General features: G+C 40.5%; 2 protein-coding genes across 4 annotated transcripts; one reads left to right on the top strand and one right to left on the bottom strand.

Annotated features, from left to right (window-relative positions):
- The first annotated feature begins 1,657 nt into the window (after positions 1-1,657).
- Positions 1,658-9,189, top strand: si:ch1073-416j23.1 (rac GTPase-activating protein 1). Its single transcript, XM_055878947.1, has 16 exons — positions 1,658-1,846; positions 2,370-2,572; positions 2,763-2,899; positions 2,990-3,062; positions 3,177-3,230; positions 3,311-3,409; positions 4,548-4,692; positions 4,777-4,961; positions 5,080-5,235; positions 5,414-5,509; positions 5,602-5,800; positions 7,201-7,306; positions 7,557-7,689; positions 7,888-8,014; positions 8,190-8,292; positions 8,435-9,189. Exons 1-16 carry the CDS (start codon positions 1,759-1,761, stop codon positions 8,487-8,489), a joined length of 1,959 nt encoding a protein of 652 aa, XP_055734922.1. The 5' UTR covers positions 1,658-1,758; the 3' UTR covers positions 8,490-9,189.
- Positions 9,190-9,248: 59 nt separating this feature from the next.
- gmppaa (GDP-mannose pyrophosphorylase Aa) lies at positions 9,249-16,948 on the bottom strand. Of its 3 annotated transcripts, none has more exons than XM_055878948.1 (13): positions 16,753-16,948; positions 16,168-16,265; positions 15,986-16,089; positions 15,700-15,892; positions 15,512-15,571; positions 12,339-12,469; positions 12,144-12,158; positions 11,229-11,369; positions 11,032-11,129; positions 10,907-10,953; positions 10,738-10,830; positions 10,389-10,557; positions 9,249-10,061 (listed from the first exon to the last, which is right to left on the bottom strand). In XM_055878948.1, exons 1-13 carry the CDS (start codon positions 16,790-16,792, stop codon positions 9,961-9,963), a joined length of 1,290 nt encoding a protein of 429 aa, XP_055734923.1. In that variant the 5' UTR covers positions 16,793-16,948; the 3' UTR covers positions 9,249-9,960. The 3 variants fall into 3 exon arrangements, with proteins under 3 accessions (XP_055734923.1, XP_055734925.1, XP_055734924.1); XM_055878950.1 differs by having other exon boundaries at positions 16,168-16,322; XM_055878949.1 differs by lacking the exon at positions 12,144-12,158 and having other exon boundaries at positions 16,753-16,946.
- Positions 16,949-17,181: the final 233 nt, after the last annotated feature.

The raw sequence follows: 17,181 nt of genomic DNA on the forward strand, positions 1-17,181 counted from the left end.
AATTTATGTAATTAAAAGTTTGGCTACATTTTCTGGTGCCTCCCTCATATCAGAATCAATGTGTACATAAATCCTAGGCTACACTTTGAAATGTAGGCTAATTATTTATGTACAGGTAGGCCTAACTGACAAAATAAAGGGAACACCAATATAGTGTCATAATAGGGCATTGTGCCACAACAAGCAGCCAGAACAGCTTCAATTTGCCTTGACATAGATTCTACAAGTGTCTGTATTTCTATTGGAGGGATTGCAACACCATTCTTCCATGAGAAATTCCATAATTTGGTGTTTTGTTGATGGTGGTTGTCTCAGGCGCTGCTACAGAATCTCCAATAAGTGTTCAATTGGGTTGAGATCTGGTGACTGAGACGCCCGCCCGCCCGCATGCTCGCCCTTTAAACCCCCTATGCTCCTTTGAGACCCCTGAGCTCTCTTCTTTTGCCATGGTAGACAAAATAATGGGCAACCTGGCATTTTTATATCCTACACGTACAAAACCCTAAGCATTATGGGATGTTAGTTGCTTAATTAACTCAGGAACCACACTTGTGTGGAAGTACATGCTTTCAATATATTTTGTATACCTCATTTATGCAAGTGTTCCCTTTATTTTGTAAGTTACCTGGACATTTATGCAAAATAGACTTGAATATTATTCCAATGTTGGCCTTTTTAGAGGTGAATTTCTGGCTTAGAATTTCTGGACAGCCCCGTTTATTCATTTCAGTAGTACTCTTATTAGCCTTTAAAATCACTGTGAATGACCTACTGTAGGTCCTACGGTAGACATATGTTGGCATATCAAACAAAAATAAATGAAGTATTTTATTTTGGGAAGGTTAACATTGCACTTTGGGATGGTGATAAAAATGGTGATTGGGGTATATTGACAAAATTATCAGGACATTTTTGGATGTATTTTGCCTTCAAATTCTACAGAAACAGCTATTTAAAACAACAAATCTCACGGGGCACGCTCCAAACCCCCCTGGAGGGTTTTTTGACACTGGAACCCATTGACCCTGACCCCCCAATATCCAAAACAAAGTTATGTCCTTGACATCACTAGTCTAATGGGGGAATGAACGGTAGCTAACTGGGCTAGACAGGAGACTCGTTATTCATCGTTGCCTCCTATGCCCAGACAGACCTACTGATTCAGCACCGACAGTTTTTGTAAATGTTTGTGATGTTACTAGCGTGCAGGCTAAAATGTAAACATCAAATAATATTGTTAAGAAGTTACATTATATTGCCGACCTGTAGGCCAGGCATACCAAACCCCACATCTGTGTGTGGACAGGCAACGGGATCGCGCTGGGTGGTCACGTCCACATATCCAGCAGCAGGTGCGCGCGCTTTGTAATTAGAATGTTCTATGTTTAGGTGTGTATTCTTATTTTAGTCCTCAAATTTTAATGTGATATTATATCCCCATTTGTTGTAATGTATTATTTATTGGCTATTGATTTTGAAACTAGTGATACGTATTGATTATTGATTGATATATTAATTTAAATTCATGAAATAGCCTACCTGTTTAGGTGCATTTTGGATTATCCCAGTGTTTGGTATTGGATTTTATTTGGCTCCCGGAAAGCATGTTCAATTGACACCCTGCGTCCTACCTGAAAGGTAAGGAGGAGCTGTAGTGTAGGCCTATTGATAGTTTTCGATTTTTATGCCATTGCTCTATGCGTCTCTGAATATGGTCTCAATGTATTTAGATGCAAACTATTCTATCCCATCAGTATAATGGGCGAAGCCTTTATCAGGGAGCTTCTCTCTCTGTGCCTTCAACGGATTGCTGTGGAGGAAAATGCAATGAACAACACTGAACTTGGTAAGAATGCAATCTGAATAGCCGTTGTGAATTTGTTGCAGAATGCAGGTTTTTGTTTCTGGCTCTACACTATACATTTTGGTTTTGGCCAGAGTGTCTGTTTCACAGAATTAGAAGTCCTTTCTGCAATACCATATTCCTGTTCAGATGTTTACATTCCATGAGTTTACCTGGGACTTAAATAAGTGAATGTCCAGTCAAATCCATTTTTGTGTGTACATGCTATTTAGCTTTTTTTCAGCTCGGGAAGCGTCACGGCTCCTAAAATGTGAACAGACAATGTTGAATGGTACACTACAGTATAGTCTCAGACATGTGACTTGAGAACATTTAAGGTGTATTCCACTAGAAGATATGTTCATGTGGGATGTTATGGCCAGACTTGGCATGTACTCATTTCTTGTTATGGTATATCCTTTTTGTTCTGGCGTTATATACACACGGAACAGGCAATTCTTGCTGCCTATGGTGTTCAAATTGGTATCTGACCCAAGCCTCATCACTTGTCTTCTCTTTCCGCCAGAGTTTATTGAGGTAGTGAATAACTATGATGCCACAAGGAAGAAATGGCTACATACAGAGCTGGAGCTGAAGAGGCACAAGGCGCTACTGTTGAAGTCCGACATAGCCCAGGCTGCCCTGGAGGTCAAACTAAAACACTGTCGCAACCAGGTCGATGTGGAGATTAAGAAGCGCTATAAGGCTGAGGCAGACTTTCAGTACCTGGTATGGCTCCTTTTAACCTCGTTGCACTGTCCTATTGGAACTCATGATTTACACTGTTAGAAGTCCATGTCTTTCACAATGTCATGGCCGGTGTCCTATTCATGGAAAATGTAGTAGCTCCATTGTAAAGTATGTATGAAGACAGGACATGTCCTCCTTTAACTGTCTGTCATGTTGTATTCCTACACAGCAGCGGCAGATGCAACTGATGTGTGACATACTGGTCCACGACAGCAAGTCCAATGCGTGTCTGAATGACGAGCAGAGATCTCTGCTGGCCAACTTCAACCACAGGGGAGCCAACGTCACCCAGCACAAGAGCAAACGGTATCACACGTATAGCCATTACTTTTTAGATTACTTCATATTTCCTTTATTTATTTTTTTTGTATTTTGTTTCTTCTGCTTTCTCATTAGATTATCTGTCATCGATGAGTCTTCATTCCTGTCTCACTCTGATATTAGTTATGATAGAACTGATGATGACATGGTAGGTGTTTGTCGGTATTTACGACTGAACATCCACATAATTAAATGTCAAAGCTGGATGTGGCTTGTCCGTGTGTCACCTTTCGCCGTGAACACTTTATTTCAATATGAACAGGACCTGGATGTGACAGCTGTGAAACCACTTAAGTCGAGAGCAAGGGAAAAAAGGGTAAGTGTGGACCTCTTGAGGTTGAAGCTGTGGTTACGATGAAGCTTTGACCCATGTTCTGCACTCTTGGGCATTACCAGCGCTCCTCCATGGGACCGACTGTAGGGGCGCACGCAGGGAAGAGGGGAAGAGTAGGTGGCCGATCAGACGATCTCCTTGAAAGAAGACCAATGGAAAAGGTACGCAAAGGCTCAATATGAGTGATTTGACCAAACATTCTTTTCATAAACATAACGCTGCACCATTGAGGTTCGTGGATTTGTTAACTTTCATAATAAGAAAAATTCACTGGGGTTTTGGTTTCAACCACAAAAAAATGGACTCTGAATTGTTCATGTTGCAAATTGATGCTTATTCCTTTGTTTAAAAATGGATGCCCTCTGGTTTTACACAATCATCTGCTAAAACGTATTTGGCTTCACAATGCAATGGCAGTCTAGTTTTCGGGAAAGTTATTTGAATCAGCTGGAGTGGAACTAAGGCCTTTTCAGCGGGGAGATGGTGACTTGGTTCAGCCAGTCTATCTTAAGCCCTAAGCACAAAAATGTGAAAAGGTTTTTTAGTTCAAACGTATACATTCATTTTATCAGCAGGTCATTAGAGCTTGTGTCTTTTTGAAAATAAATCATTGAACATTTTGTGGGATAGAAAGAACCTTGCTGGATTAACAGAATTGTTAATTTGCACCCATGATGGTTTAGAATAGAGTTAAAACATTATCAGTTCCTGGTTAGACGTGTATTCTGCGGCATCATCTGTGTTCCTGGCCATTGGGTCCCTGGACCTACCCACTCTGCAAAAACTGTCTGAATCAATGTTGTTTCCATGTCATTTCAACCAGATATCTGTGACTGAATCCACATGGAAAACGGCTTGGATTTGAAATGGTCAACGCAATTTCATATTTTTAACTTAAATCCAATGACATGGTGACATTTGTTTGTTGCATTCGCGTTAGTTGACAACTCGGTCACCTAGCCGTTGAACTGACGTCTGTGCCCAGTGGGTTGTCACTTGCTATTAGGTGGTTCATTCAGTCTCCAGGCCCTCTGCTCGGTGTCATCCTTTCAGTGCACAGGTGGAAATGTCACCCTATTTCCTATAGTGTACTACTTCAGTATGTAAGAAATAGTGCCGTTTGGGATGCAGTCTTTGTCTACCTTGGTCACATTCCTTCTTCCACATGCGCTGTAGAGACCACTTCACTCTGAGGGAACAAACAATTCAGCACTGACTAACTCCGTTAGCATGGAAAGATCAGGTTAGTTAATGAAATACGAATCGTGACAATGGCAAGTGTTTCGCACTCTTATTCAGGAAGTTGAGACTACGATTGTGACCGCGTCCGTCACAACCCCAGAGAGCGGAGGTCAAATTCACATGGTGATCGACATCACCCAGGAAACACCTGAGAAACCACCCAGGACTTACCTGAAGGAGCACCAGATTTCATCTGTTGGCGGTAAGGGAGATGTACTCCACAGTCGCTGTGGCTCAAGTGGTGTTTCCCAATTCCCATTCAATAAAATTGTCAACATTTCTTCAGAGCAAACGTCCGTGTGGACTCCCAATGATGAAACCGCTGTTGATCATGAAACTACCGTGGAGCCTGAAACTACCATGGAGACTGACACCATGACAGAAATGGAGTCCACCACAGAGCCTAGATTTAACCAGGTGTTCACTCCCACTGTTAGCAAAACTTTGAGACACTACTTCCTGTCTAAAACGGTAAGAACTGTTTCATGGATTCCCGTCTCATGTTACACAACATATGGACTATTGAATAGGAATTGTTAGTACTATTTATAATGTGAATGCAACTTCTAACCATCTGGGCCCTTTCCAGGTGATTCGTCCAGAAACGTGTGTTCCATGTGGGAAGAGGATCCGGTTTGGGAAGATGGCTGTGAAGTGCAGGGACTGCCGTGTGGTAGCTCATCCCGAATGTAAACCGAAGTGCCTGGAAAGCTGCTCTGCCTCATGTGGAGCTCATGGATCTGAGGTACCTCAACTCAATATTTCCTAAGGTTCCAACCTTGCTTTGTTCTGTTTGAGAGAGATATATATATATATATATATATATATATATATATATATATATATATATATATATATATATATATATATATATATATATATATATATATATAATTTTTTTTTTTCTTTACATTCACTTGCAGGACACGTTAGAGAGCTTTGCCCCACCTACCCAGCCTAGGATCCCTCAGATTATTGTTCAGTGCGTGAATGAAATTGAGAAAAGAGGATTAGAGGAGGTATGTTCTCAATATGGAATACTTTCCATTCAGATGTTTTATATTTGCCTAGTTATCAACATAAGTTTGACTTCCTCCTCCCTCTGTTGCAGAAAGGCATCTACCGTGTTCCTGGGGGTGAGCGTATGGTGAAGGCGCTGAGGGAGAGATATATTAATGGGAAAAGGCCGCTCATGCTCAGTAGAGTGGGTGAGATCCACGTTGTCTGTGGACTTCTCAAGGACTTCCTGAGGAAACTGAAGGAGCCTCTCATCACCTTCAGGCTGCATAGAACCTTCATGGAGGCCTGTGGTATGTGTTCCCACACAGTTCCAAATGGCACACGGGCCCTGGTCAACAGTAGTACAGCAGTGCACTATATATAGGGTGCCATTTGGGACTCCTCCACTGTCACTAAGATGTCACACCACCAAATGGAAAGGACACTTGGCCTGCGTCGACAGACAAATTCAGATTTTTTTTCACAAATTTTGACCAAACGGATAAGCTCTGAAAGAGTTGATGTGAAGAGCTGACATGATTGGTCAAAAGACCAGTTAGTGGAAAAAATATCAGAATTGGGTTGCCTGTCTAAACGCAGCCATAGTTTTTCAAGTGGAGGGTATACAATAGTCAACCTCTCTTGCGGTGGTCTTAATTGCCTGTTGAGCAGCTGTGATTACAATTGTATTGGATTATTAACACCGAAGAGCACTAGGTTATAACCACTGTGCAGAACCAATACAGTAGTAGTCTGTCCACAAGATTTTTTTCAGACTACCTAAATGGTACCGTAGAGCTGTCATGATACAACGGGATGCATTAGTTCCGGTGCTTTGTATAAATCATGATTTCTGCAGGTGTTGGCATCTTTAAAATTTCAGAAGGGACATTTTGGCCCATAGACTTCCCCGTAACTTGAGAAGGTGGAATTCTTCATTCCACATTTTCTCTTCTCTTAACATGTATCGACCCAGAACTTAAAAGCAGGATTTGAGTGTTGAACTCACTTTGTGATTTGGCTTCTGGTTTTAAGCCGCACTAGAGTATCTGATTTATGTAATCTACATAAATGGAATGCATTTGCCAGTAACTCATGGATGGACTTTTAATGATCTCAATATCGCCTTGGAAAGCTTTAGGTATAAAGTGCTGGAGACATGGAATGCGTTTACTTAAGCTCATCCATTTAGGGCAGATGGTTATTTCGTTGTAATTCCTGACAAACTCCCTGATGACTGTAAAAACAATCAACGCTCAATATTTCTCCCAGCCCAGTATGTCTACTTTCAGCATATTCACTTCAATCTTGTATATGATCTTGAGTGAAGGGTAAGTGGTAATTTGCACCGTGCCGGGAATTATCCAATCTAAATCAGTCTTTCTCGCTGCCTCTTAGAAAAGCCGATTTGACTTTAGGACATAGCACCTCTCTTTTGTCAATTGCGTTGACGTCTGAGGGAGCTGAGGGTTGCTTTGTCTAACTTCCTTGGCAGCCAATAATAGATATATGCTAATGCTACAGAGAACTATAATTTCTACACTCTCCAGAGGCCTTCTCGGTCATAATGAAGTGAGCGAATCAACTGAAAGATTACAATCTGCTGAGTGAGTATAGATTTGAGGTGTACTGTATCTCTCAGCTTTGTTACGATGTTCTCTATGCTATGGTGTCCCAAGGGCCTCGCTGATGGGATGTGTATCAATTACAGAGATTCCAGATGATGACAACAGCGCAGCAATAATGTACCGGGCCATAGGGGATCTACCTAAGCCCAACAGAGACACACTGGCTTTCCTCATGCTTCATCTGCAGAGGTAACGCCTAATGGGTGATGGGATACCTCTGGCTTTAGTAGTGATTGGTTTCTCGCCATGATCGGGCACTGATTTGTGACGTTGAACCATTTTCTCAACTTGCAGTTCCATAACGTTTCACGATAATTGTAGTTAAGCAAAATTGGACCACTCGGGTGCAGTTTATTGCATGAGTAAACAGGAAGTCTATATTCAATAAGAGGTTGTCTTAATAAAAAATACTGCACACTGCCTTCCCCTCTCACCGTAGAGTCATGCAGAGCCCCCTCTGTCAGATGGACAAAAACAATTTGTCCAGAGTGTTTGGACCAACCATTGTTGGACATGGAATGGCAGAGCCCTCCCCGATGACCATTATGAGGGACACAAACATTCAGCCAATGGTGGGCACTGTCTTGTGCATGAATGTAATGCAATTGAGGTCACTATTCCAGTATTTAGCAGTGTTCCTGAAGTGCCACAGTATTTCCAATGATTCGGTGCTGAAACACTTGCACTGTCAATGTCACCCATTGAGATGGTAATACAATTTGAATTTGGTGTGATTTGTGAAACCGGTTTGTTGATTTAATCCTTCTTAGGTCATAGGCAGAATGCTGTCGTTCCCTGCTGAGTACTGGAAACGCCTCATCATGGTGGCGAGGGACCAAGTTATATCATCAGTTGTCGACGCCAACATCAATAGCGAGAGCCACAGTACAGACAAAGGTAAACGCACAACTTGTCAGTAACACTAAGCTGCTGTGCTGTTACATTTTTCCATCAATGGTGACTCAACAGCCCTCACCCAAATGTCACCGGAGTTACTTGTGTACATGATGCTGGACTATGACAAATGCTAAATCATCATGGTGCCTCTAACATGCTTCTCCCATCTCTTCAGATCGTCTGTTTAAACCGCTGACTTCCCCAGAGCTGAGTAAATACCCCAAGACTCCAACCAGTGGTTCCCTGAAGGGCAGAATGAAGAATGCCTTCAACAATACGTAAGACCACTTTTGATTTTTTTCTTAAATTAAAACATTTTTGTAATTTGCTCAAGTAGTTTTGTGGATGGTATGACAATGATTTGCTGGCTCTTATTTTTCCAGAACCAATCTTGTCACTTGTGGGTTTTGTTTTTTGCAGTAACAGGGCAAAGACTGACCCGGGCAAAAACAAGTTCTTCACATCCCCCAACTGATATCATTGGCTTCCAGACTAAGTTGGATTAGTTCTGTGGCATAGACTGTTGGTATATTCATGAGTAACTAAAGCACTTCACATTTTCACATCTTTTCAGTGTAAAAATGTTTCATATAACATGGAGTATAAGGGTTAGAACGGTGTACATTTTAGGAACCACACTAATGCATGAGAAACTTTAAATAAACTATGTTATGAAACTGTTGTAATACTGTTTCTAAATGGAGAGATCTGTGAAATGAGACTTCTGCATGAATGTGACAATCAACACCTTTTCTCCTATACTTGGCACAGACTGTTGTAATTTAGTTACAAATGGTGGTTTTGTATTTTTTAAACCAGGAACGCTTGATTTGAAGCAAATTAGGCATGCAGCAACAATTTTATACTGGGTAACAATTTCCCATTTGATTGTCACATGTACAGAATCAAAGGCAACTCATTAAAGTAAATCTCTCCTACAGCCCCAAATCTTTAGGTTCCCTGCCATGTTAAAATTGAAGGCAAACATTTCTTGATTGCAATTGGTACATTCATTTTTGGACAAACACTAGCCTCAAGGTTAAACTTTCTCATGGTTGGTCAGTCCTTGCATCCCTAGCGTTGTCTATTTGAAGTGGTACAGTTCAACAGCCCCATCCCTCAGCTATTTACCAAAACAGGCAGGGTTGCCGCTTTGTTATTTCGAACTGCTGCTTGCCCCTTTAACCAAAATAAACGAGTCATTTCTTTCAAAGAAGAATGTAAACGCTTGCAATTAATGGTCATATTTTAATCAAAGTAAAAGGCCCCCAAATTACCCCTCACAATTAAACAAACCAATTCTTTTAATTTTGCAATCTGACTAAATCAGCTGCAGACTTCAAGATTACATTTCAGTAACTAGGTTGACACCAACAAATGGTAAGTAATGCTAGCAAACCCTATGCCAAAATAACCATTGTTTTAATTTGCCTTACATGGTAGAGCTAATCATAGGGATAGTGCAGAAATGTAAAACTAGAATCCTTAGTTGCTACATCCATTTGACTTAATTGTGTGAACACACCCATTTTGATTCTTGAAGATTAATTTATGCATGTGCTTAGTTCAACTGTCGTACCCCATCAGAACCCAAAATAAAAGCTTGTTTTACTCGAATGTTTAAACACTGTCTAGCCTCAACATGGTTGCATCCATAGCTCTGAAATTGAGTGGTTACATTTCTCCAGGCTCATTCCTCAGCTTTACCGAAACACAGGCGGGTGTCCGCTTTGTTAGTGTTAGGTTACGGGATGACATTCACGTTGAGGTAAATAACCAACCCACTATCATCCTCCAAACATCCGTTAATTCATAAAGGCTAAAACCTACAATCTTTCCAAACACCTAGTGTCATCTTATATACAATAACCCAGAGGCAGTGACATTGTTCTTCAAGCTACAATCCTTAGTTTGACACTAAATGAACACAGAACGCAGCAAATTATCTACAGTATAATTTGGTTTTTGAAGCTCCTGTTGAGGTCTTTGTGTGGCAGAACAATTGAGTTGAGTATGATCACCTCAGATGGGATAGTCACATTACAACCTGGGGGGGGGGAAAAAGAGCAATATTAAAACCTTGTCAAGTGGAAATCAGCCAATCCTGTCGTACACACTAAATATTGAAAAAGCGTGGACGACAAACAAAATGGTGCAGTTTGAGACCATGTGGCAGAAAGTGATGAGTGGGCCTGGGCAGCTGATGTATGTAGTTTAACATGATCTAAACACATCCAATATCTTTTTCACTAACGTTGGACTGTGCTAGCTCTATTGTAGTCCTTTCCAGCACGGTTTCAGAAACTATGGTGTATGCGTAACCAAGCCAGCACAGCTCAACTCGGTGTTAAATGTAAAAGTATTTGAAACTTACCAAGAATGGTGATTGATGGTGTGAGTTTTCCATCTCTGAAGAGTGTTTCACTGTCTATTTTTGCATAGGGGTCATTTGGATTTGGGTCACTGGGAGTTCCTTCAACTCTGGCCCACTTGCCAATAGTGCTGTCCCACCCGACTATACAGTTCAACACACAACTGTGATCCTAAAAGAACCATATGACAATGGAATTGGGTCACTCAATTATCAATCCTACTTTAAAACACGGACATGATCATAGCTCACATTTGTATATTTATCATGGGAAGAGCCAGTTCAGCATTTGTTTTTCTCCTGGGGAACTGGCAAATTTAAACAATGACATTTGCTACTGGTAACTGCTTGCCTGTAGGGTAGCCCCGTGGAGGATGATGGACTCTCTCACACGCACCCCAGCCCCGATGGTCACTCCTGTGCCTATGGAGACGTTGGGACCTAACTATAGAAAAACATTATTAGGAAAATGTTTTTGTTGTCTTGTGCTGTGTAAGTAATACCGAGGAATAAGCACTTACCACTGCCGTAGTGTCAATGTTGGCTGTTGGGTGAATGTAAACATTTCCTGGGACACAAAACCAAATCACTGGTGTGTAAACAAAACAGAAACTGCAAAGCTAACAAAAGTACTGGATTAGTTTACCAGTTATTCTAGGCCCTCCATCCTCAGTTGTAGCCAGTCTTTCAGGATGTGTTTTATGGTACTGGTTAAGGTATAACCGACTGGCGTATATTGCAGACCTGTTAACAAAAATGAGACGAAGGAGATTCATGACAGTACACTACGTCTTCAGGTTTCACTGACTACACAAGTTTCACAGATGCAGACGACTTACTCACCCTGCAGATTTGATCTGGCTCCAGAAGGCAGGTGTTTTGTAGACATAGAGCTTGCCCAGCCCAGCCAAGGCTGTGAAAATGTCCTGTTCTAACCGAATGGCCTCAGCCCGATGCCAGCCGTTGCCATTGGTCTGCTCATCTCTGAGGAAGAGATCAATGTATGAGACTATTCTGTTGTAAAAAGTGTTTACCAAAGGTAGATCACAACTATTTCTGATTGAATTTTGAAAGGCTGTAAACAAGAGTAGAGGATTCACCAAGTGCTTAAGGATACATGGAGAGTGTTAAGTTGACAAGCACAGTAGTATTAAAATGGATTGTGACAGGAACATTTATTTGACAGAAGAATCAGAGACAAAATGTTTGACTTGAGTAATGGTACACATACTCAAAGAATCTTAATATACAAATATCACAACCCCTTTGAATGTGTCCAAATGTTATTGAAATGATTGTACATGTGATTAATAACCAATTGTATAAATCTATGCCAACTTATATTGAAAAGTGATGAGGATGTGCAAAGTTTGACAAAACAAGCAATGTAGAGGATAGATAATCATTGTACATCTAAATCGCTGTGAAATATTTTCAATAACCAAAAATATTGTGTTTGAAGCTGGTGTACAAAACACTTAAACACAGGAGGCATAGAAACAGTGCACATAGAACATCTACCGCTTCTTAGACTTGCTTTCCATGAGGATGACAGATCTATTAAACTCAATTCTGTGAATTGTCAGGTCGCCCAAAAAGTGCTATATTGCAGCTTTAAGAATCATCTACTGTATCACCCCATGTGCTGGTATTGACTCCATGAAGAAACACACTTTCTAGATACATATTTTTGTGTGATGTATTTTACTAATGCCCAGCTCTACAACCACACTGTGCAGCCTAGCTGTACCGACTTACCCCTCATATGGATATCTGGTGATGGGAAACGGAATGATGGCAGGAAAGGGGAAAGGGAAAATAAAGACATGAGGACAACCAAGGATAGGAATTGATAAAATGCACATGCACCACTCCCACACATAGAAATCCTAGGATCTTAATAGGATCTCTATGCTCCCGCGATAGGGTCCCCGAGGGATCCCTCCCACTCACAACAGCATGTCCTGCTGGTTCTTCTGGAAGACTGCCCCAATGTGTTGGAATATCTCTGGGGTAAACAGGTAGATTCCACAGTTGATGATGTCACTAACAAAAGTGCTAGGCTTCTCCACATAATGTAAAACCTGAAATAAGAGCAGGAGATTACTTTCTGAATCAAGTAAGAACTGTCAAATCTTCGTATAAGAGCAGGAGATTACTTTCTGAATCAAGTAAGAACTGTCAAATGTTTGTAGAAAAGCATGTAAAAGCACCAACATGAAGTAGATGGCAAGTAATCTAGCAATTAAGAGCGTTGGGCCAGTAACCAAAAGGTTGTTGGTTGAAATCCCTGAGCTAACTAGAGGAAAAATCTGTCGATGTGCCCTTGACACGTAACCCTAATTGTTCTGGATAAGTATGTCTGCTAAATGACAAAAATGTCAAATAAAAGGTAAGTCTACTTCAGAAAGAAATGGAGGCAGACATTTTTCAACCATTTTCCATCCTAAAAATTACAAATAAGCAAAGGCTTTGATTTTAGGTCAAATAGATGGATAAGGGGTCATAGAAAACATCTAGGAGAAAAAGTCTGAAGGTATTTACATCAAAACACAATAATGAAGTAAAGACCCCTGCCAACTAATATCAACACATGTTTAGTTTTGTTAGAATTTGCTCTGCCTTCTGTAAGTTTAAGAAACATTGCCTTAAAATTCCATGACCAAAAACCCATATCTTTAAGATACTTTCACATTTCTCTCCCTAATGAAAGTTCAGAAGGTAGACCTATCAATTAGTTAGTGTTTGTAATGATATCAATTTTGTTTATGAATTATTACATGATTAACGCAATTCCGTTACCAAACCAGTAACAGAATTTCTGGAGAGAGCAAGAGGACAAGTACATTAGAGTGTCTAGTTTAAGAAACAGACGCCTCAGAAGTCCTCAACTGGCAGCTTCATTAAATAGTACCCGCAAAACACTAATCTCAACATCAACAGTGAAGAGGCGACTCCGGGATGCTGGCCTTCTAGAGTTCCTCTGTCTGTGATCCTTTGCCCATCTTTTCTTTTTATTGGCCAGTCTGAGATATGGCTTTTTCTTTGCAGCTCTGATTAGAAGTCCAGCATCCCGGAGTCGCCGCGTCACTGTTGACGTTGAGACTGGTGTTTTGCGGGTACTATTTAATGAAGCTGCCAGTTGAGGACTTGTGAGGTGTCTGTTTCTCAAACTAGACACTCTAATGTACTACTCCCACTCCTCTTTTTATTCTGGTTAGAGCCAGTTTGCACTGTTTCATCGAAGGGAGTTGTACGAGATCTTCAGTTTCTTGGCATTTTCTCGCATGGAATAGCCTTCATTTCTCAGAACAAGAATAGACTGATGAGTTTCAGGAGAAAGTTATTTTGTTTCTGGCCAGTGAGCCTGTAATCGAACCCACAAATGCTGATGCTCCAGATACTCAACTAGTCTAAAGGCCAGTTTTATTGCTTCTTAAATCAGAACAACAGTTTTCAGCTGTGCTAACATAATTGCAAAAGGGTTTTCTAATGATCAATTAGCCTTTTAAAATGATAAACTTGGATTAGCTAACACAACTTGCCATTGGAACACAGGAGTGATGGTTGCTGATAATAGGCCTCTGTAGTCTGTACGCCTTGTATATATTCCATAAAAATACATATATATATTTTTTTTTAAATCTGCCGTTTCCAGCTACCATAGTCATTTACAACATTAACAATGTCTAGACTGTATTTATGATCAATTTGATGTTATTTTAATGGGAAAAATAAATACATTCTAAGTGACCCCAAACTTTTGAACGGTAGTGTGTATATAAATAAAAATTAATAACAGAATTTCTGCAATTGAATTGGCTACAATGGGAAATCATAGTAGTCACAGACCAGTTGGGTTCACAGTTGGGACAGCCCAGTACAGTAAAGAAAAGTATAGTAGAGTTCAGTACAATACACAGTAGAGCACACTAATGTACTGTATTTTAAAGTACTCTTCTGAACTATAGTGTACAAAACATTAGGAACACCCTCCTAATATTGAGTTGCACCCCCGTTTGCCCCCAGAACAGCCTCAAGTCATCGGGGCATGAACTCTACAAGGTGTCGAAAGTGTTCCAACAGGGATGCTGGCTCATGTTAACTAATGCTTCCCACAGTTGTGTCAAGCTGGCTGGATGTCCTTTTGGGTGGTGGACCATTCTTGATACACACAGGAAACTGTTGAGCGTGAAAAACCTAGCAGCGTTGCAGTTCTTGACACACACAAAACGATGCGCCTGGCACTTACTACCATACTCCGTTTAAAGGCACTTAAAATTTTGTCTTGGCCATTCACCCTCCGAATGGCACACATAAACGATCAATTGTCTCAAGGCTTAAAAGTCCTTCTTCAACATGTCTTCTCCCCTTCATCTACACTTATTGAGTGTAGATGAAGGGTATTTAACAAGTGACATCAATAAGGGATCATAGCTTTCACCCGGTCAGTCTAATGTTCCTAATATATTGTTCATCAGTGTATATTTTACTGAACTGTACTGAATTCTACTGTGTTGTACTTTGATGTCCAAACTTGTGAAACAGATGTCTATAATTGGTTCAGATTTCGCCAGTTTGAAGGCAGAGCTCATTAAAAGAATAACCAGTGTGTTGAATAATACCCAAATATGCTAAGGGGATATTGCCTATTTAAACCTTTGTGTACCTATTTAGGATACATCACCATGACGAGAATGACATTCATATCCTTAATTATGCATTTCTGTGTAGTAAAGATCAAGGACCCATGATAAAATTCAGTTACCGGGTGTAAATCCACTTCACTTACTGTAGTTCAATAACAAAGTAGATTTTTTTCAAAGTCAACGTATCATGTCATAGCTGACACCCCATTCTTTATGCAGACTTTGTTGAATCTAAATTTGGAGCAGATGTGAGTTTTGAAGACATGGCAATTTTACAGAAATTCCGTAACCTAACTTTGCATCTGCAAAATGTCCAGTGTAAATTGTTAAAAGTAGTCCTTGTGCATAGAGTTGTATGGTTTGTTAAACTTTGAAATCAATGGTTTTTGTTTGGCATACATAAAGTGAAAGATTGAGTCTCAGCTCAAATTCTGTTACTGTGAAATTGCCCATGACTAAAATGTGCTGCATCATCACCTCATTTGTTTGCTGGTTTTCCACAATACAGCCATAATTCATGGACTGCTTTCTGTTTGCCTGCAAAACAAAGAAACAAATGAAAGTCAAAGGAATTATACCCCAATGTCCCCATCAAACATACTCCCAACAGTTCATTGGCCAACTTTCCCTGTATTGGGCCACAGAAATCATAGATGTCTCCTCACAGTTGTCCCCAGGATGACGAAACTGCTTGGCTCTCCGTGTTCTTTCTGGAAGTTGAGCATCTCTGGTAGAGGAAACTCAGAGCACACGTCAGCATTCATGATGAAGAATGCCTCTGGGCCACCAGATAGAATCTGATCTCTGAAGTGGTAGATTCCACCCCCAGTGCCCAAAGCAGCATACTCCTGCAAATACCTACAGATGTTCAACAAGTTTATCAATGATCCATCCATTCTGAATGTGTTCTATGTTCTTTTTAGGACATTTCTGTAATATCCTCTTGTTTACCTGATTGAGATTTTGAATTCCTGCTGTGCGCTACAAATGAATCTGGTAAGTTCTTCATTTGGCTGGTAAAAGCCAATAAGCAAAATCTCCTTCATATTTGGCACCTATAGGGAAAATTAAAAACATGTTTCTTTCTACCAATGAAGATGTAGAAATTGATAATTTTATCAGTGCTAACTGACCTTGGCACATGCTTCAATGTGATGCTGTAGCATGGGCACACCAGCAACTGGAAACAAGGGTTTTGGGACCTCAAATGACAACGGTCGAAACCGTGTCCCTGTATGACAATGAAAGTCACCTGCTCAGTTGATCACATAACATTTTCAGAAGTTACCTTAGGAAAAGGAAAAACGTATTATTCCATTCTAGATTCTGATGTAGTAAAAAGCACTCCAACCTATTATATTCTACGGAGTTGAACGCACCCACCTCGTTCAATTAATGCCAATGCAAGTACTGGTAGTTAGCACAGAATGTTTATGCCAGGCTATCAACTATCTTGATGGTAAGCTGTCAGCCCATGTAATCGTTTGTTTGCTTGCTTTTTCGACAAAATGCTTATTGCTGGAATGTTTAGATATGCAATATGCACCTGAGGTTTTCCATGATCACTCCACGTCATTCATTACAACTAGCTAGCTAACGTTAGCCCTTTAGAGCAAGGCTGGCTAGCTAGCTAATGTTAGCAAGATACATGGCTATATAGTAGTACTGGAGAATGAACATGTAGGCATTGGTAAAATAGTGATTTATTTAACACGTACCTTTCTGCGGGCCTCCAATGAGAATCACAGCCTTCAGCATTTTGAATGTGTAGGTAGCTGTCTAACCTGGATCAAATATGCTCTTCCTGGGTTGTTTGTTATGCTCGATACGTCACCGCGTATAACTGAGGACTATGGGAATTTGAGTTATTTTGTGTGTCAGAAAGAGAACCTTATACCTCAGTCATAGAACAATAAGCCAGATATTTCAACGGATGTATAAATGTGAAGCATCCGGTTGTCGTTTCCACTTCCTACCAAATGGGAGAAGATGGAGAGGGGTGGATTTTGGCCGACATTCTGCAAATTTTCTAACCATGAAGCATTTGATCTCCATACCTGCAACAAACAGAGAGGAATCCGTTTTTGTAGACTTTACCCTTCGTCAAAGTTTCCCAAAATTGTGTTGTTCAGGAGCACTTCAAAGAG

This window comes from Salvelinus fontinalis, chromosome 23 (genome assembly GCF_029448725.1).
Source record: "Salvelinus fontinalis isolate EN_2023a chromosome 23, ASM2944872v1, whole genome shotgun sequence".
In the NCBI taxonomy this organism is placed as follows: Eukaryota; Metazoa; Chordata; class Actinopteri; order Salmoniformes; family Salmonidae; genus Salvelinus; species Salvelinus fontinalis.

Coding starts and splice junctions, on each gene's coding strand:
- gmppaa (XM_055878948.1), bottom strand. CDS start 16,792: ATGCTGAAGGCTGTGATTCTCATTGGAGGCCCGCAGAAAG. Junction 15,893..15,985: donor GAATTCAAAATCTCAATCAG/GTAAACAAGAGG, acceptor GAACATCTGTAG/GTATTTGCAGGAGTATGCTG. Junction 10,062..10,388: donor ACCATCAATCACCATTCTTG/GTAAGTTTCAAA, acceptor CCCCCCCCCCAG/GTTGTAATGTGACTATCCCA.
- si:ch1073-416j23.1 (XM_055878947.1), top strand. CDS start 1,759: ATGGGCGAAGCCTTTATCAGGGAGCTTCTCTCTCTGTGCCTTCAACGG. Junction 2,573..2,762: donor AGGCAGACTTTCAGTACCTG/GTATGGCTCCTT, acceptor ATTCCTACACAG/CAGCGGCAGATGCAACTGAT. Junction 5,801..7,200: donor AACCTTCATGGAGGCCTGTG/GTATGTGTTCCC, acceptor TATCAATTACAG/AGATTCCAGATGATGACAAC.